The sequence below is a fragment of the Alligator mississippiensis genome, chromosome 8, assembly GCF_030867095.1.
Source record: "Alligator mississippiensis isolate rAllMis1 chromosome 8, rAllMis1, whole genome shotgun sequence".
Classification (NCBI taxonomy): Eukaryota; Metazoa; Chordata; order Crocodylia; family Alligatoridae; genus Alligator; species Alligator mississippiensis.
Window position 1 is genome coordinate 6,806,647 of NC_081831.1, and position 20,124 is coordinate 6,826,770.

Here is a 20,124-nt window from a genome sequence, read left to right on the forward strand (position 1 = left end):
TCCTACTTTGACCAGTTGCTTTCTGAATTGCTCCATGGTTGACCAGCATTATGAAAAATCCTCTTCCTCATTAGCCTTGCTCCATTTCAGGGTGTTTTTGTTTTTACCAGCTCTATAGTGACTTAAACCATTCAGATATGCAAATAAAACCACCATATAATACCTGCAAACAGCATTTGTCAGTGGGGCTAGTAACCCTTAGCATTTTCCCTTTCTAAATGCTATTTTAAAAGAAATACAAATGAAATACAAAATAAATAATACAGGAGAAAATGGTTACATTGTATTTTTAAAGGAGTGATCAGGCATTCATAGTGAATGATTTTTCAGTAGTTAAATATTGTAGTAACATAAAAATTAACATCCATGTATGGAACTGGAGTGGATAGAAATTGGGTTTGCAAGACTTTTGCTGGAATTTTAAGGGTCCAATTGAAACTTCTTGGAGCAAATAAGGTGCAAGACACCCTTACATCCTCCACATACCCAGTGCAGAACTAGGAACAAACAGGGTGTTTGTTTTAAGAGTGAGATTGTCCTTCCATTACAAAAGGAAGTTAGCACAAACTCATTCAGTATTTCCTTTCCCAATGCTTACAGGCTATATGTATTACATAGCAGGAAACTGGGTGCTATAGTAAGTATGTAAATTATAAATGTTATGATCACGTGGTTAGAGCAGAGAACTGGGAGTCTGACCTGGGTTTTTTCCATGGTTCTGCCATAGATATGTTGGAAGAACTCAAAAACTTCTCCACTTTGGCTTCCCCACGTACAATTATTCCAAATGCTATATGCACGTATGGTTTTCTACCAACAAATAAAGTATTGAACATTTAAAATTAATAGTAATACTTACCTACTTCTCAAAAATGTATCTGGGCTTGGTAAGTTTTTGTTTAAAGAACCCTGAGTCTCAGGTGAAAGAAGCCTTACCTTAACTGAAAACCATTAAGAAGAAAAGTGTTTAATATCCATGCAGTAGCAATGACCTGTCACTCACTACATTGTTATTACAATGACAAGTGGTATCAAAAAAAGCCTAAAAGCTGCCATTGGTTATGTTTAATTTGTTAGTGCTTTTTTAATGTAACAGTTCTTAATGGCAACCTGCCAAAGAGTTTTTCAAGTTGGAAATTTGTCTATTTTTACTTCATATTGTGTTGCCTAAAGAAGGTTGAGTTCTTAAAAATATTTTTAATTTTAGCAAGTATCATATTCAATGGGCAGTGGGTATCAAATCTTGAGCAAGTATATTGTTTCTCTTCAGCATTCACTAGAAATTGGTGTTAAATACAAGTTACTGAAAATGACCAAAACAAATCGTTTTAAATTTGAACAGTCTTGCAATCTCTTTGAGATGATTCGCAGTTCTTCAGCCTGTAACCCGCCTGTTCTGCATTCATAATTTCACTGGTGCTTTAGTCTTCCAGTAGTGTACAAGATCTGAATGTTTAATGCAAAAAAGCCCCACACAGATTATACATGTTCGTACCCCAAAAAGAAAAAAAAAAGGAACAGAAGCCCCAGTTTTTCCCTTTTATCAGACACTAAGAAGGAGCAGTAAAATTAATTCAATTATTAGGTGGCAAAGTTCAGAATCGAATCACTCCCATTCTTACTCATTATTTAATTATAGACATACTTATAAAATACAATCCACCTTTGCAAGGGGGTTTTCTTTTTTCTTTTTTAGGCATGTTACATTAACCAGCTTGATTTGAACCAAAAAAACCTCAACAAAACCTTTAATGGACTCTGTGCTCAAATAATATTTGTTGCAACAAAAATATACAGGATGTACACAATACAAAAATATGTGGGAACAGATATCACAGCGCATTACCTTGCAATTGTCATTTTGTTCCCCTAGCCCTTGATGGGAAAGCAACATTTGTTTAGCATTTTTAAGGCAAATAATTCCATTGTTTGGTGCTCTATGGCTAACACCCAGAGGTGTTGTTAACATAAATGGGGGAAGCAAAAGCAAATCAAACTGCATCAATCTTTATTTGCAAACTAAACAGACACTGTGGGGGAGTTGGGACACACTCAGTGACTAATGTATCTATTAAACTCCTTGGAAATTAATGAATCTTTGCTGTATAAATCAGGTCTGTGGAATTTGTCATGTTCTGTGTTGTAAAGTGCTCGGTAATATAAATTTTCTGTTCTGTGATCTGGCATTTTAAAGAACCTCATTAAGAACCTTTTTCCAATTAAAAACCAATGATTAATGATGACATTAAATATACATTTACCTTCAAACCAGTTTGTTTTTGCTTTGCATGTGATTATTCCTTTATAGAACAGTCGACGATATTGCCTTCATTTTCAACAAGCTCAAAATCTCCAGGCTGTGCTATGCAGGTAACAGTACTTTGCATTAGGACTTTTTAAGCTATGCTGCCCAGTATCCTAGGGCTGCCACTCTGTTTTAAAAGAATGACCATAGCATAAAGAAAGAGCCCAGAACCAGGACCAGACCCTTTTATGTGCTGGCCTTTGGATCACTGGGTTTATGGTGTTGGTTCTGGGTTGGGTGAAGAAGACTTTCCAGTTAAAATTCAAGTTAAGTAAAAAGGTAGGACTTTCAAAGTCACTTGAGTGAGTTAAGAGCTCAGGTCTCATTGTAAATCAATGGCACTTGTGCTCCTAACTCCCTTAGGTACTTTCAGAAATCCTACTTCAAACTCTTGTGAGATCCCATGTTGGCACAAAGTAGTGAAAGTATTGTGAGTTTGGTCAGCTGACCTTGTGAGATGGCCACTGGTTTGGTATTAAGTTTTACTGGTGTGTAGGAGTTCATCTGTCATGTATAAGTTAAAATCCAACTTTTCCACTCTTTTTTTAAAAAAAGGGGTCAGGTAGATCCACAGGACACCGCATAGTCCTGGGATACAGGATCCCTGAGTTCTAGTCCCAGTTCTGACCATGTCTTGCTTAGTCACCGTGGACAAATTATACCTACCCTGGCCTCAGTTTCTATATTAATAAAATAGGATAAAATACTTATGTGCCACAACATAAGTGAAGATTAATAAATGTGTATAACGTGCTCTGTGTGAAATAGTATTATCGACTGATGGGAAGAAAGACGTTGGATGCTGACCCATCAAAAATTCAGTACAAGTTAATTCAGCAAGTCTCTCCCTCTTCTGTTGTAAACCACGTTTAGAGGTTATTTCTAGTGACATCATCTCCAATCACTCCCCAGAGGCCCATCTTCTTTTATTATTACCAATGAGTGCAAAACAAGCAAACCAAAAAATCTCTGGACCCAAGAATCGAGGAACAAGAGATGTAACCTTTGCTGACTCCTTGGTCCTGGAGTTTGCAGGTATCCATCATTCTGGGTGGCTGTTCTTTGCCACTCTTCAGCTTTATTTTCCTCTGGTGAAGAAGCCATCGGCATAATGCTGCATAAGACCAGCAGCTGTTGGCCAGCAGATGTCCCTCGAGGAGCAATACAACCAGCATCCTTAGTTTCATGCCTCTTACCATAAACTTGATGCTGGCCAGCCCTGTACTGTAGCTGTACTGCAGTCCACTGTGAAATTAAAGTACAGCATGGAAACAGCTCTTCCAGGTTCCAGCCACCTCCTTTCACCCTGCAAAACCTGCCGAAGGATACTAAGCACAGGAGGAAATTTGCTCTAATATATGATCATTAGCTTCCAATCTCCATGTTGATTATAACAATCCCTCTCTTTCTCTCTGCCTTTAAATAACTGTAAGGTTCAACAGAGTCACATTTTGTTCAGCTGTACAATGTGAAATTCTGGCAGCAGATGAAATAATAAAACAAAAATCAATTCACTATGTAAATTGCTCGTTCATGAACTGATAAGAGCCACTGTAAGTCACACAATTAATCCACAAGCAACTGGGACAGAAGACTGTTAAGGCTCTGACATAAACGACCAACATCAAGGGCATCTGGAGGTAAAAGAATATCTACCGTCTGCTCACTCCTTGACGCTGTGATATTCTGGCACAGTTGGGTGAATTTAAGAGAGAATGTAACGTAGCTTCTGGTGGATTTCTGAGAAAATAAAGAGCTTGCACAGTTGGATTATTTAATGGTTAATATTAAAACAGAATTGTTTACGGAGGAAATAACCTCAGCCTGAGTAGTGCTGCCTCTGATCTCCATGGGGGACTCCTGGCTGATGACACAGGAGTCACAGGGTGTGCAGTGCAGGATTATCTGATCATCCTTTGCTGGTCGGTGAGTGAATTCCACCCTTGAGGAACTGGAATGTAAAATGCTTTAGTTTCTCCATCTATACCAGTTTACTTGGTAGCTGGGACCAGTTGGCAGAGCTCACCACAGGAACAGTTAGCCCTTGAATGAGGGAGGGACTACAGAGGTGAAAAGTAGAGAAATCACAGAAGGCAAAGAATAAACACAGAGGGGCAGGGGGCAGGGCAGAGGGGCAGAACAAAGGGTACAAGGACTCAGGGCAGGCTGCCCTGAGGGGCTCTGGGGAGCTGTGCAGACAGATGAGAGACTGGAAAGAGACTCTTGAGCTGCAGGGAATCTCCGGTCTGTCTTCTTCCTCTTGGGCTGGCAGGTGGGTATTTTAGCCCGTGCCTGGAGGAGATTGATGGCCCTGGAGTTTGAAATCCAGCTGCTTGAATTGGGTCCTACACACGGTGTGTCAGACTAAGAGGAACACATTTTGGGTTGTGGTGATTCTCTTCAAAACTTCCATACACTGTACATGAGGGAAGGGCAGGGGGGCAAAAAAAGCTGCCTTGGCATGTAAATAGAGGCTTGCATCATGCTCTTAAAAGATGAGGGAAACTCTGCCCCACTGAAATCAGCAGCAGTTTTACCAGAGTGCTTTATCCAAAGAGATAAGCAGACTGAAACAACAGATGATGGATCACAGGCGATGCGCAGGGGAGGGGGTACGTGCCCCCCCTGAGATTGTCCCTTGTTGGCCAGGGAGTGGGGGCGCTGAGTGAAGCACCAGCTGGTGCCCCCCCTGAGATTGGTGCCAGCCAGCAATCTGGTTTTGCTGTTGGTGCTGTGATCAGCCGCTGGGGGACCCCCCCCACCCCAGTTGGCGATCAGCTGCTGATGCCCCCCCAGACTCTGGAGGCACCAGTCACCCATGTGATGGGTGTTACTGTAAATGCTTCAAAAGAGGCTGCACCCCCAGCCTGTAGTACTTATAGCATCAGTCACTGTCTTAGGTAGATGGTCAAGGAATAAAGCCTATGAATTAAGAGGCATTATGAAAGGACAACACATCCCCACCACAGCAGCTCCAGTTAAATGGATACCAAACTGCCCAAACCAGACCGTGTAAACTCACCTTCTGGCAGAGATGAGGAAATGGCTTGGCAGGGCTCCAGACCTGGTAACACAGAGGAGTGTCATGACTGTTCTCCCCAGCTCAGGAGAAGGAAGAACAGTGATAATGGAGCCAGGCAAACACTTCCCAGTCATCACTATTGTGATGGGAAATGGCCTCCTGCCCAAAAGAGCCTTTCCAACGTGACAATGTTGCATTTAATTGATCAAAACAATGGCTTTGGCTGGAATATTTAAAAAAGATATTGAGAAAAAATTCTGCAAGATGAGCTGTTACCCTGATGAAATTCTATGGTTTGCGCTGTATGGGAGGACAAGCTAGAGCAGGGATTGACAACCCCCAGCACTTGTGCCAGGGCATGGTATGCAAGGCTATTTTCCTCAGCATGCCATGTGGCCTGGGCTCTGGGCAGCTGCCACCAGCCATGAAGCTCAGGCTGCTCGTAGCAGGCGGCCCAGAGGCTGTAAGCAGCCCGGGCTCTGTGGCAGGCAGCAGCTGCCCAGAGTCTGAGCCGGCTGCACCTGGGAGGCTACAAACATCTGCATCACACTCCATAGCCCTGGCACCAGCTCTGTGGCTATGGCGGCTGTATGCACAGCTCCAGCACATGCTGTTAAGGGACCTGAGGGCAGTGCAACCCTGGCTCCACATCTGCTGTCTGCCCACAGAGCCAGTGCTGGGTGCTGTGGTGCCTATTGCAGCTGTTTGCATCCTGCCTGCCGCCTGCTGCAGCTGTCCAGAGCCTGGGCTGGCTGTGGCAAGCAGCCAGAAGGCTGCAAACTGCTGTACTGGGGTTCCCAACCTGGCTTCGTCGTGGTGGCAGCTGCCCATGCACCTTGGGGAGGGACCAGGATTGTGGTGCCCCAGGCTCCTTCCCAGCTGTGTGCCCAGAGGCACCCACACAGCCGCCACCATGGAGTCCATACTGGGGCTGTGGAGTCTGGCACAGCTATTTCCAGCCTCCTGGCTGCCTGCCATAGCTGGTCCAGGCTCTGGGCAGCTGCAGCAGGTGGTGGACAGGCTGTAAACAGCTGTGCCAGGCTCCGGAGCCCCAGCACCAGCTCCATGGCAGCAGTGGGCAAGGAAGGTGCTGGGGCAGTGCCACCCTCCCCTGCTGCCCGCCCGGAGGCACATGTGCAGCCACTGCCAGCAATGTGGATCGGGCCCCTCACATCTCCCCTGCCTCTGGCATGCCAAGCCAAGGCACAGATGGAGGTTGGGGTGTTTTTGGTACTCCAGCCAAAAACGTTGCTGACCCCTGGTCTACAGTCCTCCTAATTGTGTATTCCAGGATTATGGAGGAGCCAGAGGAAAGAAGGGCAAATGAGAATGGGTGAAAAACTTCCAACCTTCCAGGACTGTTGTTTTTGTTTTGGCTGCTGTGCGTTTAATTGGTTAAAGTGAGCGGAGACATATGTAATGTAAGCACCTTACCAGATACCTGTGTGTAAAGCATGGCTCATGTTCTAAAATATGTCTCCTGGTCTGTACAGGCAGGGGGTATCAGACAATGAGGCCTGCTGCATTACATAGTGTGCTATCGACTGGTTAGAAACCTATAAAAAGGTAGAGCCTACCTACAACTACGCAAGAAAGGCATTGCAACTAACTGTTGCTCAGAACCCCTGAAGTTCCGTCATCTAGGCAAGACTCTGTGCCCACACGCAACAGCCGCCCTCAGGAGTTTACCAGCCATTGTCATGCCAAAGATGAAACACTTGGGTAGAGAATGAGTGCCCAAGACATCCCTGGAGTAACTCCACTGACTTCAGTGGATAAATTTGGCCCCTCGCAGATTGAACGGTTTATAAAATGGCTTGACAGCTTGGACAGTTCTTGCTTACACTGGTGTAAGAAACCCTGGTCCCACTCTTCTGGCAGAGCTGAAGCACCATCTGCTAGAGGAGTTATGACTCTCTAAACACACTGCAGCCAGGGCTTTAGACTGCAACCAAAAAGAAAGGCGAGAAGACAACATAACTCAATTGCCAACCAGTTTGCAATGTAATCAAATGTTAGCAAACAATGGACTGCCCTGTCCCAGCAAAGAAAAAACATTGTTTACTGCAACTGGTTGTGCAAATCAAGTGGAGTATGCACAGAAGGTAAGAGCCACCTCCAACCAGGCATCTCTTTAGCAGCTACTGTAAAGTATCCAAGGCTTCTAGTGCAATTTTGTTTGACCTTGAATTGCAGACCAACCTCCCACACCCCAGATGACCAAGTTCTACTGATCCCTTTTGGAAGGTGCTTACGACAGATTTTATCATAGACTACATATTTAAGCAACCATTCAAGTAATAAAACAGTGGCAGTGGTATGGTTGAACAGTCAAACCAAATCAAAGCTGCCTCATGAGTTTCCTGTGAGTTTCGAGATAGCAAAGTGTGCTCTTTTACTGTGCAGTTCAGTTCAGGAGCTTCACAAACCAACTGGCCAGAGGTCCAGCACCACCTCAAGTACTTAGGTAACTCAAACACAAAGTCAACGTATGTGTTAATAAACTGAGTGGTAAGTGCCCAGTTATATACCTCAGGCCTATCTCACAGCCCTTCCTCATGGGATTACCCACAACGGAGAGGCTGTGGGGTCAGGGCCAGACTGAAAGTTACAGTACCTGTAGGACTCATGCCCTGACTTTTCTCCGGCCAGTTCTATAGCCAAGTCATTGCTTAAATTGTCTCCTTCAGCATACAGTACAGTCAGACGGGATCTGTGTCAGACATCTCCGTGCATTCTCAGAAGACTGTTAGCTCATCCCCCTAAGCTTCATAGAAAAATAAATGTTAAGTCATGATTCATTTAACAGAGCTGGTGGCTGGAAAGTCTTTTGCTCTCCAACATCCTTCATCCTGTTCCCTCAAGGAGGTGGAGGTAGCTTCAGATCCAATAAGCTGTAGGCGAAAATATTCCAGAAGATAGCAAACAACACAAAGATGATATAAATGGAAAGGAAGATCCACCATAAGGACTGGTCTTGGAGTCTTTGCTCATAGTTCCTTAGGATGACTACACCCAATGTGATTCCAACCACCACGCCACCCAAGTGGGCGACAAAACTCGGGTGTGGGCAGGGAGGGTATGCAGATGGGTGGAACCGCAGCCACACCGCCCTTCCAAATTCAAAGCTCACTGGAACAGAGAGAAAAAAAAAGATGAGGCCATTGTCTTTCTCAGCTCTCACATCCTGCTAGCTCCTGGATAGCATGGCATGCACACAAATAAAATGTACACAATACAGCAAGCAAGAGGGAAGTTGTAGAGATAAATCTGGGCAATCCACTTGTGCTACCTCAAATGCAGGACATTTAGTGTTACTGCAACTAGGCAGAGAAAGGTGCTGTTTTACTTTCTTTCTTTGACCAGGTGTTTCTTAGCACTGCTCTTGTTTCCTACTAGTTTGGATGTTCTGCTGTTTCTTGGTGCTGATCACCTATTCAGTGCTATATGTTATATAATAGATGAAAATAAACAACATTAGAGGCAGATGTTTCAGTCCCAGCAATCTCACATGAATGTCAAAGAGAATTAAATTTCATGCAGTTAGTGTCATACGGGGCTTCTTGCTTTGCATATTTAATGTTCCCTGTGAGCAAGACAAGGCAACCCTTGGCATTGATGGGGTGGCCACAGAAATATATTTGGAAAACAACTTGAACATGGAGCTCTGCTTTCCTTCAGGATGGGGCCATGCCAAAACTTCACCTCTATCCCCCTGGCCTCCATCTTTGTGAGAGTTCAGTCTCTCTCTCTGTCACTGTCCCTTGCTTCCTCTTCATTAGGTCCAGTTGGCACTTGTTAACTGGACCTCTGTATCAACTTGCTCCTAAGTCAGGTGAATCAGATCACCCTCTGCACTCCTAGTTCATTTTCCCAAATTCCAACAGTAAACGCATCCTTAATGGCTTGTGCTTTGGCAGGAAAGTTGTCAAATATTTTCACATTAAACTTAGCAACCTTAGAGGGAATCAAGTGAGTGGTAAGAAGATGAAGATAGCCCTCTTCTTCTCTAGGTCACTAGTCTGAATCAGGCATGGGCCTGTCACCAAAAACAGACACCAGATAAAACTAGGTAAGAAGAAAAAAATGGTCCTTGTCTAGGTGCTAGTAGGTAGCCCTACCGCAGATAGTCACCCTGCTGGCAACTTCACTTGGCAAGCCAGGGATTGGATCAAGGTAGAACAGCTCACTCACCCTCAAGATGAGCCCTGCAGAGAGCAGGCAAGTGGCAAGGAGCTGGCACGGATGCTGCTGCACCTGTTCTGGGAGTTCAGTTTCAGAGCTGAGGGCAGCAGTATTTTTTAAAGGGTTATGAACCCCCGCAGAAATTTAAAAGTCTCCATCAGAGAATAACTTAGAATAAATTTGAGTGCCTTTTGCATGACCCCTGATGTAGCTTTAACTTTGCCATCAGCTCTGCTTCAAGGAGAAATTTTGATGTACGATTCCTACTTTCCACATGATTCTGAAATCCTGTGATGCTATCCTCTGATGCTATGTAATCAAATGTGAGCTGCAGGTTCTTGGTCCTATTGTGGTTGGAGCCAGATAGCTTTGCCTGAAGTTCTACCAGTTACTGACAGACAACATAATAGGAATGATGCGTAATACCAGTGACACAAGCCTACTTTTGCTTCTAAACAGATGGACAGCGCAGCTGACCCTTGAGTGCATGGGATTATGAAAAGCCAACTGGGACTGGAAAACTCAGGAGCTATGGCTGTGATTGTGGTCTCCTACACTGCCAGGCTTGAGTGATTTGATAGGGTTACTGCAGCAGGCCAGAGGCTAGCATGCAGCTAAAACAACTCCAGTAGCAATGGACAAATCCTTTTGCATGGGCTGCATGTTGGCAATCCATTTAATCTTTGTTTCTTCTCTGGCTGAGCCCCCACTCCCACCCCTGTGTACCAGCACTGGGAATTTGTTGCTGCCCGACATGATCACATGCTGTTTTGGCAGCAGCTTTCAGCTAGCCATTCCTTGGCCCCAGAGCTGACCCTGCCAGCGTCCTCAGCTGCAGAACTTGCTTCCTTTGCTGATCCATCAATCTGGCCTTGGTCACCTGCAAAGTTTGGTGCCAGATGCTGTCAGCAACATTAGCTTGCTCTTGCCCCTTTTTGAAGCTGGGTAGCTTTTGGTCCCTTGACAGGGAGGGGGGAAATGAGAGCAGAATGAGGCTTTTGCTTTTTACACAATCAGTTACTCAGGTGAGGAATGCTGAATAAGTGTCTATAAAACCTACATCAAAACCAGCACTTCCTTTGCAGAGGGGATGCAGCAGGTCCTGCAGAGCTGCTAGCTGTGCTGCTACTTTAGCTAGGAAAATGGTTGAGGAAATTATTGTATACTCAAACACTCAAATTAGCACAATGAATACTGACTAATGGTTAAACTCCAACCCTGTGAGTCAGCGGATGTCTGACTTTTTGTGTCTGGTCTGGACTTCAGTATTTAGGTTCTTAACTCCCATCAAACCTGGCTAAGCGCTTTGGAAAATCCCACTCAGCTGGGTTTCTGTGCTGTGAATGCCAATCATCAGTTCCCACTAAGAAAGTGATAGAGCCCAGTACGCTGGTTTAGCATGAGTACCGATGACAAAGGCAAGCAAAACTGAAGAAGGAGTCTACCAAGTGCATTGCAATACTTACTACAGATCAAGGCAACAGCCATGCGCAGCAGCTTGAATTGGCACTTCATTCCAGACCAGTTCTGGAAAAAGAGATAACAAACAAAATTATGCTGGGTGCATGTCCCTTCTACATTTTATCCTGGATTGGGGACCTGAACACAGATCTGCATGGCTGCTAAGCATCAAGGAGCCTGATGTTGCTGTACACACAAGGGGACTAAATCAGCCCTGCTCCATGTGGTGCTACTTTGGTCTAATTGCTCAGGGATCCCAGCTCCCCACAACCAAAACTGGAATGCATCAAATGAAGGATTAGCTGGCAGAAGTCAACTAAATCCTTCTGTTCCTTTACTCGGCAGCATGACCAGACAGAAGAGGAAGATGTGAAAGTATAGTAAATCCATAAAACCATGAATCCTCATTTAATCCCCTGCACCACATAGCCTTCATTATCACAGGGGCTTTAAATTATTCCTTTTGTCACACCCTTACTCTGCTGTCTTCAATGGGTGTTTACAATTCACTGACATTAGGCATGGCAGAAGGCCTGCAGGGTAGGTACACACCAGCTCATAAGTTACATATTATGATTTTACATGGAAATGATAAGAAGGGACAATTGGAAATGTAATGCAGTGCATGGAGTGACTAAAGTCATGCATGCAGTGCATGACCAGACAGAAGGATCAGAGGTCAGGAAAACAGACCTTACGATGAGAGGCTGAGAGCCATGGGGCAATTTAGCCTGGAAAAGCGCAGGCTCAGGGGTGATCTGATGGCCACCTATAAGTTTATCGGGGTGACCACCAGTATCTGGGGGAACGTCTGTTCACCAGAGCGTCCCAAGGGATGACGAGGTCAAACAGTTATAAACTACTGCAAGCCCATTTCAGGCTAGACATAAGGAAGAATTTCTTCACTGTGCAAGCCCCCAAGATCTGGAATAGCCTGCCATCGGAGGTGGTTCAAGCACCTACATTGAACATGTTCAAGAGAAATTTGGATGCTTATCTTGCTGGGATCCTATGACCCCAGCTGACTTCCTGCCCCTTGGGCAGGGGCTGGACTCGATGATCTTCCAAGGTCCCTTCCAGCCCCAATGTCTATGAAATCTATGAAATAAAGATGATACATAGGGATGTGATACCGGTGCATACGGACTGTGAACTCAACAGGTGCAAGCTTTGAGAAATCCCATTGGTACTGTATGTGTGTGTTATGTCTGGCTCTAGAGGAAGTCAAATGAGAGAAAGGTTCGGGGTGAGGCTGGAAAGGAAGAGAGAACCCTAATTACCTGCCTCACTAGTACTTTCAAAGTGGAGCACATTAGGATCTGAACAGGAGGACAGGATGCACACCTGCTACCTCCAGCTCAGCTCGGAGACAGGCAGGTGACTTTGTTCTGAAAGCAGTGTGAAACGCAGTTAAAAATCTTTCCCCACTTTGAACTGATAAGTCTTCCTGTCCTAGTCACCCCTTTTAATGAGAATGGCTCAGCCAGGGGCATGGACATTTCAGTATACCCTGTACTTTTTGCAAGCAGGAAATGTGAAGCACCTCACACCCTTTAGCTAAACCATCAGAGTCAATAATGCAGCACAGACACTTGCAGCCCAGCAGAAGTGTTTGCAGTGCAGGATTTAAAGAATAAATTCAGGACTCCAGGGGGAAAAAAGTGAGGGAAAAAATTCAGGCTTTGAGTGGTAGGACTAGGCAAACATTTTCCTTCAAAACTTTTATTTTGACAGAAAATCGTGCTTTTTTTTATTAACTTTTATTTTGGCTGAGTGTGTCTGCTTTCCTCAGAAAATTTCAAATGTTCATTTAAAAAAATCCAACTGAAAACAACATTTTATAGCAGAAAACTCATTGGGGTTTTTAATGAAAAGTTGAAATTTTCACCAGGAAAAAAAAAAATCCATCGACTAGCTGTATTAAACATACAAATCATTTTGATTATAACCCGCAAGCAACTGCATGACAACTGCCCTTTCTCAGTGCAGATACCTGGGTAACCTGGTATACATCCTAACAGCCCGGAGACGGGGGAATATCGACAGAAAGACATCTTTCGGGTAGCTTATTGGTAAAACAAAACACCCCAGCTTAACAGAACTACCTGTTTTAATTTTTTAATGAAAAGCAAAATGCTTCTTGAATTACTGACTAGTCAGTAACATTTACCCAGTTTCCTCAACCACAGAGGCATTTCATTTGGAAAGCAAGTTCAGAATACAAACAGTGATTTTTTTTAAACTCTTTTCAGAGGAAAAACTTTCCTTCACGCAGAGGTCTCCCTTTTTCCCTTCCCCATTGCTACTTCTCTTGTGTCAGAAAGGTTTTGAGGAAGCTTGCCTACCACACCAGCCAAGGAGGATCAGAAACTGCTGTTCCTGCTGGAGCCTGGGGCTGTGCTTATTATCGGTGTTAAAACAGTGCCCAGAGACCTCAGTCGAAGCAGAGGCTGCATTGTGTAGGCGATGTACATGCACACAGACAGATGGTTGGTCCTTGCTCCAAAGGGATTGGAGATTGCAGATCAGTTCAGTATCTTTCGACTGGACTCTGCTTGTTGGAAGTCCAGCACGGGTCAGAGACCCCTTTCAAGTTTTTCATGCCGTTTCAGACACCTATGACTGGCAGATGATTTTCCTGTCATCAAATCCAGTCCTCTGCCAGAGAAGGCAAGAAATTGGTGACACCACTGTATGTGAGGAGAGGGAATCAACCCCGCATTGCTAACAAAAATTCTAAACAGGGAAATCAGACTTTAAAAACTGGCGATGGAAAAAAAAAATCAATAGTGTCTACAGACAGCGTATATATATTCACACCATATGGCATCACAACGCATAACATAGGCTAAAGGATTAGACAAGCCTTATTGTTTTCTTTTTTTTGCCCAGATACTGACAGTTTTATAACTTCAACTAAATTCTCTCTCTCTCCTCTCTCCCATGAGAGAACAAATTTAACTTACAGAAGAGACTGTACAAAAGAGCTATGGAAAGCAGAAGCAGCCAGCAGTATAATTAAGCATGCCGTGAATTCAGTGAAAGATTTGTCTGGTTAATAGTCTATAGGGAATCAGCCAATATGACAAATAGATGGACAAAAAGGGCATTTTCTTTGGTGTGCTGGTCTCCCACTGATCTCTGCTGATCCACAGGCATATGCATGAAAGGCAAAATGTAAGGCAAAAAAGAGCATGAATTGTTCAAAGGACCCACGTGACAGAGGCTGGCTGTGAAGTTTTCCAGTGACCAGGAAGTGAGCTTGGATCAACCCATTACAGAGATGGAACTGTTCCAGAAAAGGCCCGATCCAAAGCCCATTAAAGTCTTCAGAAAGACTCCAACAGGCCCAGAGCTCAGACCTGTGAATGCCTCTGAAGTCTGAGGTGGTCTAGAGCTGAGAGTTTGGGTCTATAGGAACCATATGCATCCAAAATAGAGGTCCCGCCTTTACATCTCAGTGTATTCATTCATAAGCAATAGACATCATCATTGCCATCAAAGTGAGTAGCAAGATTCCTGATCCAATTCTGTGGGAGCTGGATTGCTATGTAAATCCATAAGAGCCCACAAGTAGGTCAGTACTCAAAAAGAGGTCACATCTCACCCCAGCTAACATCTTTATGGGTCAACAGGCTAGTCTGATGATAATGATCTATAGGCTTAGAAGGATTAGATTTCAAATCATTAAGTATCTATAACTGATATTTTCTCCTTCCCTCCAGAACAAATGGAAATAACTTCTCACATTAACAATAAAAAGTCCTAGAAAAAGGGAAGTTTAAAAGATACTGAGCTTACAAACAGCTAACACTGTCTTTTGCTGTCAATCCAATCTAGCAAATAAATTAATGGGGACTATTCTAAACCAGGATGGTCTAACAATATTCCAGTTCTATTTCTGAAGCTTGAATTCAGGTTATTTTTATAAAATAGTATCAGGTTTCAGTTGAATTCCTAGCTAGTGCAAAAATATGGGCTTGTCTACACGGGAAAACTACTGGTATGCTGCATATTCATTAAGAGGATGGTAACATGACTTCACACTCAACACAGACAAGAACAGTCATGCTTAACATTATGTCAGCTGGTTGTAGTTGATTTGTAGGGTTCATATATTAATACCACAAATTTCTTAGTACACTCAAGCCCTGGGGGTACATGTGCTTTCCCGAGGCTGCTGAATCTACCCTATACATCTGGATGTTCCAGACCGGCCATAAAGCATGTGCTAATTTGCAGTGAGTTCAGTGAGTGCATATCCAAGTAACCATGAATAAATGACTTCACAAGGGGGAGTCTAGATCTACCTCACCTGTTTTCAGAGTCAATCATTATGCCATTTCCCTACTGCAGAAACACACAGTATTTAGAAAAATCAAATGAGTGCAATCAGCAGCCTATGGTATAATGGCACAGATTATTACGGTACAAGGCAGAAAACAAGGGCTAGGGCAATAGCATATGGATGTTAGCGCTGGTACAGGATTTTCAAAACATTACTTCTTATGTGGGGCTGTTTCCCTATTATCTGAGAGGCTATTCCAATGATATGGAGCAAAAGGTACAAAACTGGAAGCAAGGAGACAGAAAAGAGAAGTCAGGATAGAAAACTGAAGAAAGGACTAGAGCTCGGTGAATACTACATCTCCCAGAAAAGGTCAAACATGTTTTTGGCAGAACCCGAACAGAAATTTTTCAGTGTCATGATAAAACTAACTAAAATTTGTTTGGGGTCAACCCAAAATATGTTGTTTAATTTGGGAGTTATTTAAAACTTCTGTTTAACCTGTTTTTCTTTTAACATAGGTCAATGTCAAAACTAAAAATTCAGAAGTACTTAGGGTGCATCTATACATGTTGCAATGGCGATGCTGTTACTGTGCCGAGATTTAGTAAGCACTAAATCTTGGCGCAGTAACAGCTCGTACTGCGCTGTACACGTGATGCACGGTTACTTTAGCAGCTACTTTGCCACAGCAGCAAAGTACTCCTCACTGTACCGGAGGAGTGCATCACTACGGCGAAGTCGCTGCCGGTCATGTGTAGAAGCCCGGGGATGCTACGTTGCAGTAGTGCGTTGCTGCTATGGCATTGTAACATCACATGTAGACATACCCTTAGAATAACTGTTGATGCAGATGGTATTAATCACTTGATGTCAGATTTGTTTCCAGGGATTTCCCCTTGAAGAAAACAGTATGAGATAGCACACTTTAAGAGGTTTCAAAGCAGCTGTCTACAGCCAAACTAATGTAAAAAAAATAAATAATCTGCACAGGGGAAAGAAATACTTGTAGAATCACATTCCAACACCAGATGCTCTCCAACTCTGACTGCAATCCGTTGAAGGAATATTTTATGGTATACATTATAAATATATATTTAAGTTTTATGTGAGATCTGTCTATAAATCACTTCAGCGGCTGCAAAAATGTAATCTGTACAAAATAAAGTAACTCATTTTCTCATTCCACAGAGACCGCTAACCCAGTCAGAAGGCTCTGAATGCATGCTGACTAATACTGCGTTTCTTCCTTCACTCTTCATTTCCATGTAGCTTTGTTGACTTTTTTTCCCTCATTATTATCCTTAGGGTGAAACGCTTTATTGCTTTCTCCTATTGGTTATTTTATGTATTTAGTTCCTGGAATATTTCTTTGTACAAGCAAGGGCATTTTCATTTCCTTTGGCTACCAGAAGGCACAAGGGAAAGGGAAGATTCAGATGACACTCTCTTCCTAACCTGCACCCCCCACACCAAGCACCTGTGCAAAAAGATGAGCCCTGTCAATGGACTCAATGGAGTGGCAAATGAACAGCATCTTTTTCATTATGTAAGAGCTTCTCATGTGAATATTAAATGAGCAAAGGGGATAGGGGGGAAGCAAAGGAAAACCATTAGAAATAAGTCTGTAAGGAAAATTCTTAAAGGTCAGTTCAGATGAGGAGGAAGAGGACAAGGCTGGTTCTCAGTTTATTAATAATCAATTGCTAAATACATTTAGAGGAGAATGCTGATAGGTAAAAGGTTAGACCATCATGTGACATTATGAAATCCGAATACTCCAGCCAACATGAATGGCCTCACTGCTGTGTATATGCACTGCTATTGTCAACTGGTTGGATGCAGGACTGCTCAACTGTGTCACGTGTCTTTAATGACCTCCCTTTTGCTCAGGAAGAATGGGGCCCTGTGTTTATGGCACAAGAGGATCTGGGTTCTCTACTCAGTGCTGTCATTGAATAGAGCTTGCAGAGACAACCATGAAGCCCTAGGGAGTCACAGAATTAAGGCCCAGAATTAGGGAGGCACATTGTTGGGGCTCAGTTCCTGTAGGTACAAATCCCTGTATTTACATAGGGATACTGCCCTCGGCAAGGACCACAGGTGCAGAAGCCAGTGTAAGATGTACAGGGTCCTACCAGAAGCATGCTTCTGTGTGGGACTCAGGAGACCCATGTCCCATAGAAATTAATTAGAGTGTGAGGTGCTTCAGCATCTCATAGAATTAGGCCCTTAATTATTAGATGGCAGCTTGACAGAAAGGAGAAGCCAATTGATTGGGACCATAGAAAAGGACAGAAGATGTGAATCAATCTCATGAAAATGTAAATTCTCCACAATATTAGTAAAGACCAAGATGTCAATAAAGCAATCGTTGGATAAAATACAACTTCTTTGCACCTGAGCTCCAACTGCAAACCTTTTCCCCAAGCAGGGGCCACAGCAACCATTACCATCTTGGAAACTCAGGCATGGGCCAGTCTGTGGGAGGACCCTCCTTCCTTGGCCATTGCATGCATAAGAAGAGCTCAGGAAGAACACAAGGAATGTTGTGAAGGAAGCAGAGAGCTCAGTGCTGCCGCAGGAAGCCCACTGTGACCAGACAGATTGGCAGCACATCTTCCCAAAGTAGCCTGCATCCAAAGTGAATGGTCTCATCCCCGACCCATGTACTTCTAGACCTGAAGCATATATATAAACCCCAGATACCCAGTGCTCAAACCATTGTAAACCCTCCCCTATCTCTGCCCTATGGAGCCTTTTCCCTTAAAACAGACCTCTGTTTGCCCCTAAGAGAATTCAATTTTAAGAAACCATATAACTGTGATGCTGTGCAGCCAATGTACCTAGTACAAGAGAGGTTGCCCAGTGCCCAGGCAGGTGCCCTACACCAGCATTAGGTGCTTTCCCATTGGAATCTCTCTCTGCTCCTTTTTCATGGTCTTATCTGCTAACACGCAGGTCACAGCTGGTCTTTTGAACCACTGGCAGTTGAGTGGATTACAAATTGGACAAAATATGTCCAGCTCAAGCTGGATTTAGATGAGCACCCAGCTCATCTCTGCTGATCCTAAGTTTCCAAAGAGCAAGTGCCAGATGGTACTCTCTAACAAAAGAGGCTCTGGTTGCCTCCTGCTCTGAAGCTGGTTTCCAGAATCCTGCCTTCTCTACCCATCTAAATTACACAGTCCAGCATTTTGCCAGTATTATCCAGCCTGTTCATACCTTGAATGATATCACAAGAGAACTGGAGGTCATCTCTGCTCAGCCCCATTCCTAGCAGTTTCCTAAGGCTGCCCGTATCAGTGTTGGCTTGGGAGGGCTGTAGTTTGAGAGTTGCTTCTCTATCTAAAAGACACAGTCTTCTTTCTAAGCTTGACCTAAGTCCAAAATACCCTCCTGCCTTCTTCAGTGCCTACAAAACAGACCTGCTGGCTCCATTGTGCTCCCTAATCAAATTCCAGAGTGCATTGGATTACCATCACTTCTCCAGGGCTTATTTGCAGCATTCACAATGCTGGTCTGAAGTGTGGCACAGAAGCACGAGTGCAGAGGAAAACCCAATGACTAGCAAAAAAAGTCTTGTCTAGTGGTTAGACTACAGGGCATCCAGTCAAGGGTACTGGGTTTTATTCCTGGCCCTTCCAATATTTTGCTGTGTGAATCAGGCAAGTCACTAAGTTTCTGTGTCTTAGATCCCAAGATACTAAATGTGGATGGTAACATTTACTGGCCTTTAAAGTGCTTTGTAATGGTCAGATGCTACTGCAGCGCAAACTGTTACACCACTGATATTATCCAGGGTGAGGTCTGGGGCTGAGTTTTGCAAAATGCCTAGGAGAGCTACGCACCTAAATACTATTGCAAACTACTACAATTCCAGGCCCCAGGCCACCCTTGGAAAGCCTCAGCTTGATTCTGGCACCCTTTTAGTCTGTGTGATGAGAGCAATTGGTCAGTCTCCCACAGGAATCCTAAGTCAGGACTGGCTGCAAAGCATGTAGGCTAGAGTAGGGACAAGAGGCAAGTCTCCATGACAAGTCCCTGGGAGCAATTCAGCCCTTCCTCAGCAGATTAGTTAGTTCAAACACAGTACATGAAAAGACAGCAAGGTGCACACAGACCTGCAGTCAAATGACTTCATAGATTTCATAGACATTTGGGCTGGAAGGGACCCTGGAGGATCATCGAGTCCAGCCCCCTGCCCCAGGAGCAGGAAGTCAGCTGGGGTCATAGGATCCCAGCAAGATAAGCATCCAAATGTGTCTTGAAGGGGTTCAAAGTGGGTGCCTGAACCGCCTCTGGCAGCAGTCTATTCCAGACCTTGGGGGCTCGGACAGTGAAGAAGTTTTTTCTTATGTCCAGCCTGAATGAGTCGCAGCGGAGTTTGTGACCATTCAATTTTGTCATCCCTTGGGGCACTCTAGTGAACAGACGTTCCCCCAGAACCTGATGAGCACCCCTGATAAACTTATAGGTGGCCACCAGATCACCCCTGAGCCTGTGCTTTTCCAGGCTGAAGAGCCCCAGGGCTCTCAGCCTCTCATCATAAGGTCTGTTTTCCTGACCTCTGATCATGCGCATGGCTCTCCTCTGCACCCTCTCAAGCTTCTCCACATCCTTTTTGAATTGTGGGGCCCAAAACTGGATGCAGAACTCCAGCTGCGGCCTCACCAAGGCTGAGTACAAGGGGAGAACGGCATCTCGGGATTTGCTTGAGAAGCATCTATGGATGCAAGCCAGCGTTTTGGTCACTTTACTAGACGCAGCATTGCATTGAATGGAACAAGGGAGAGCAGAGCAGACTGAGATAGTGCAGCTGTGTGGGCATGACCAAGACAAGGCTTAGGGCTGTAGGCATGA

The 20,124-nt window shown here is 44.2% G+C and overlaps 1 protein-coding gene across 1 annotated transcript in view; it reads right to left on the reverse strand.

Annotated features, from left to right (window-relative positions):
- Positions 1 to 1,525: 1,525 nt before the first annotated feature.
- RHBDL3 (rhomboid like 3) overlaps positions 1,526 to 20,124 on the reverse strand; it is a 108,585-nt gene continuing 89,986 nt past the window's right edge. Inside the window, exons 8-9 of the mRNA XM_019494308.2 lie at positions 10,979 to 11,039; positions 1,526 to 8,459 (exon numbers count right to left, since the gene is read on the reverse strand). Coding sequence (XP_019349853.1) covers positions 8,188 to 8,459; positions 10,979 to 11,039 — 333 coding nt within the window. The 3' untranslated portion in view covers positions 1,526 to 8,187. The remainder of the gene's footprint in view (positions 8,460 to 10,978; positions 11,040 to 20,124) is intronic.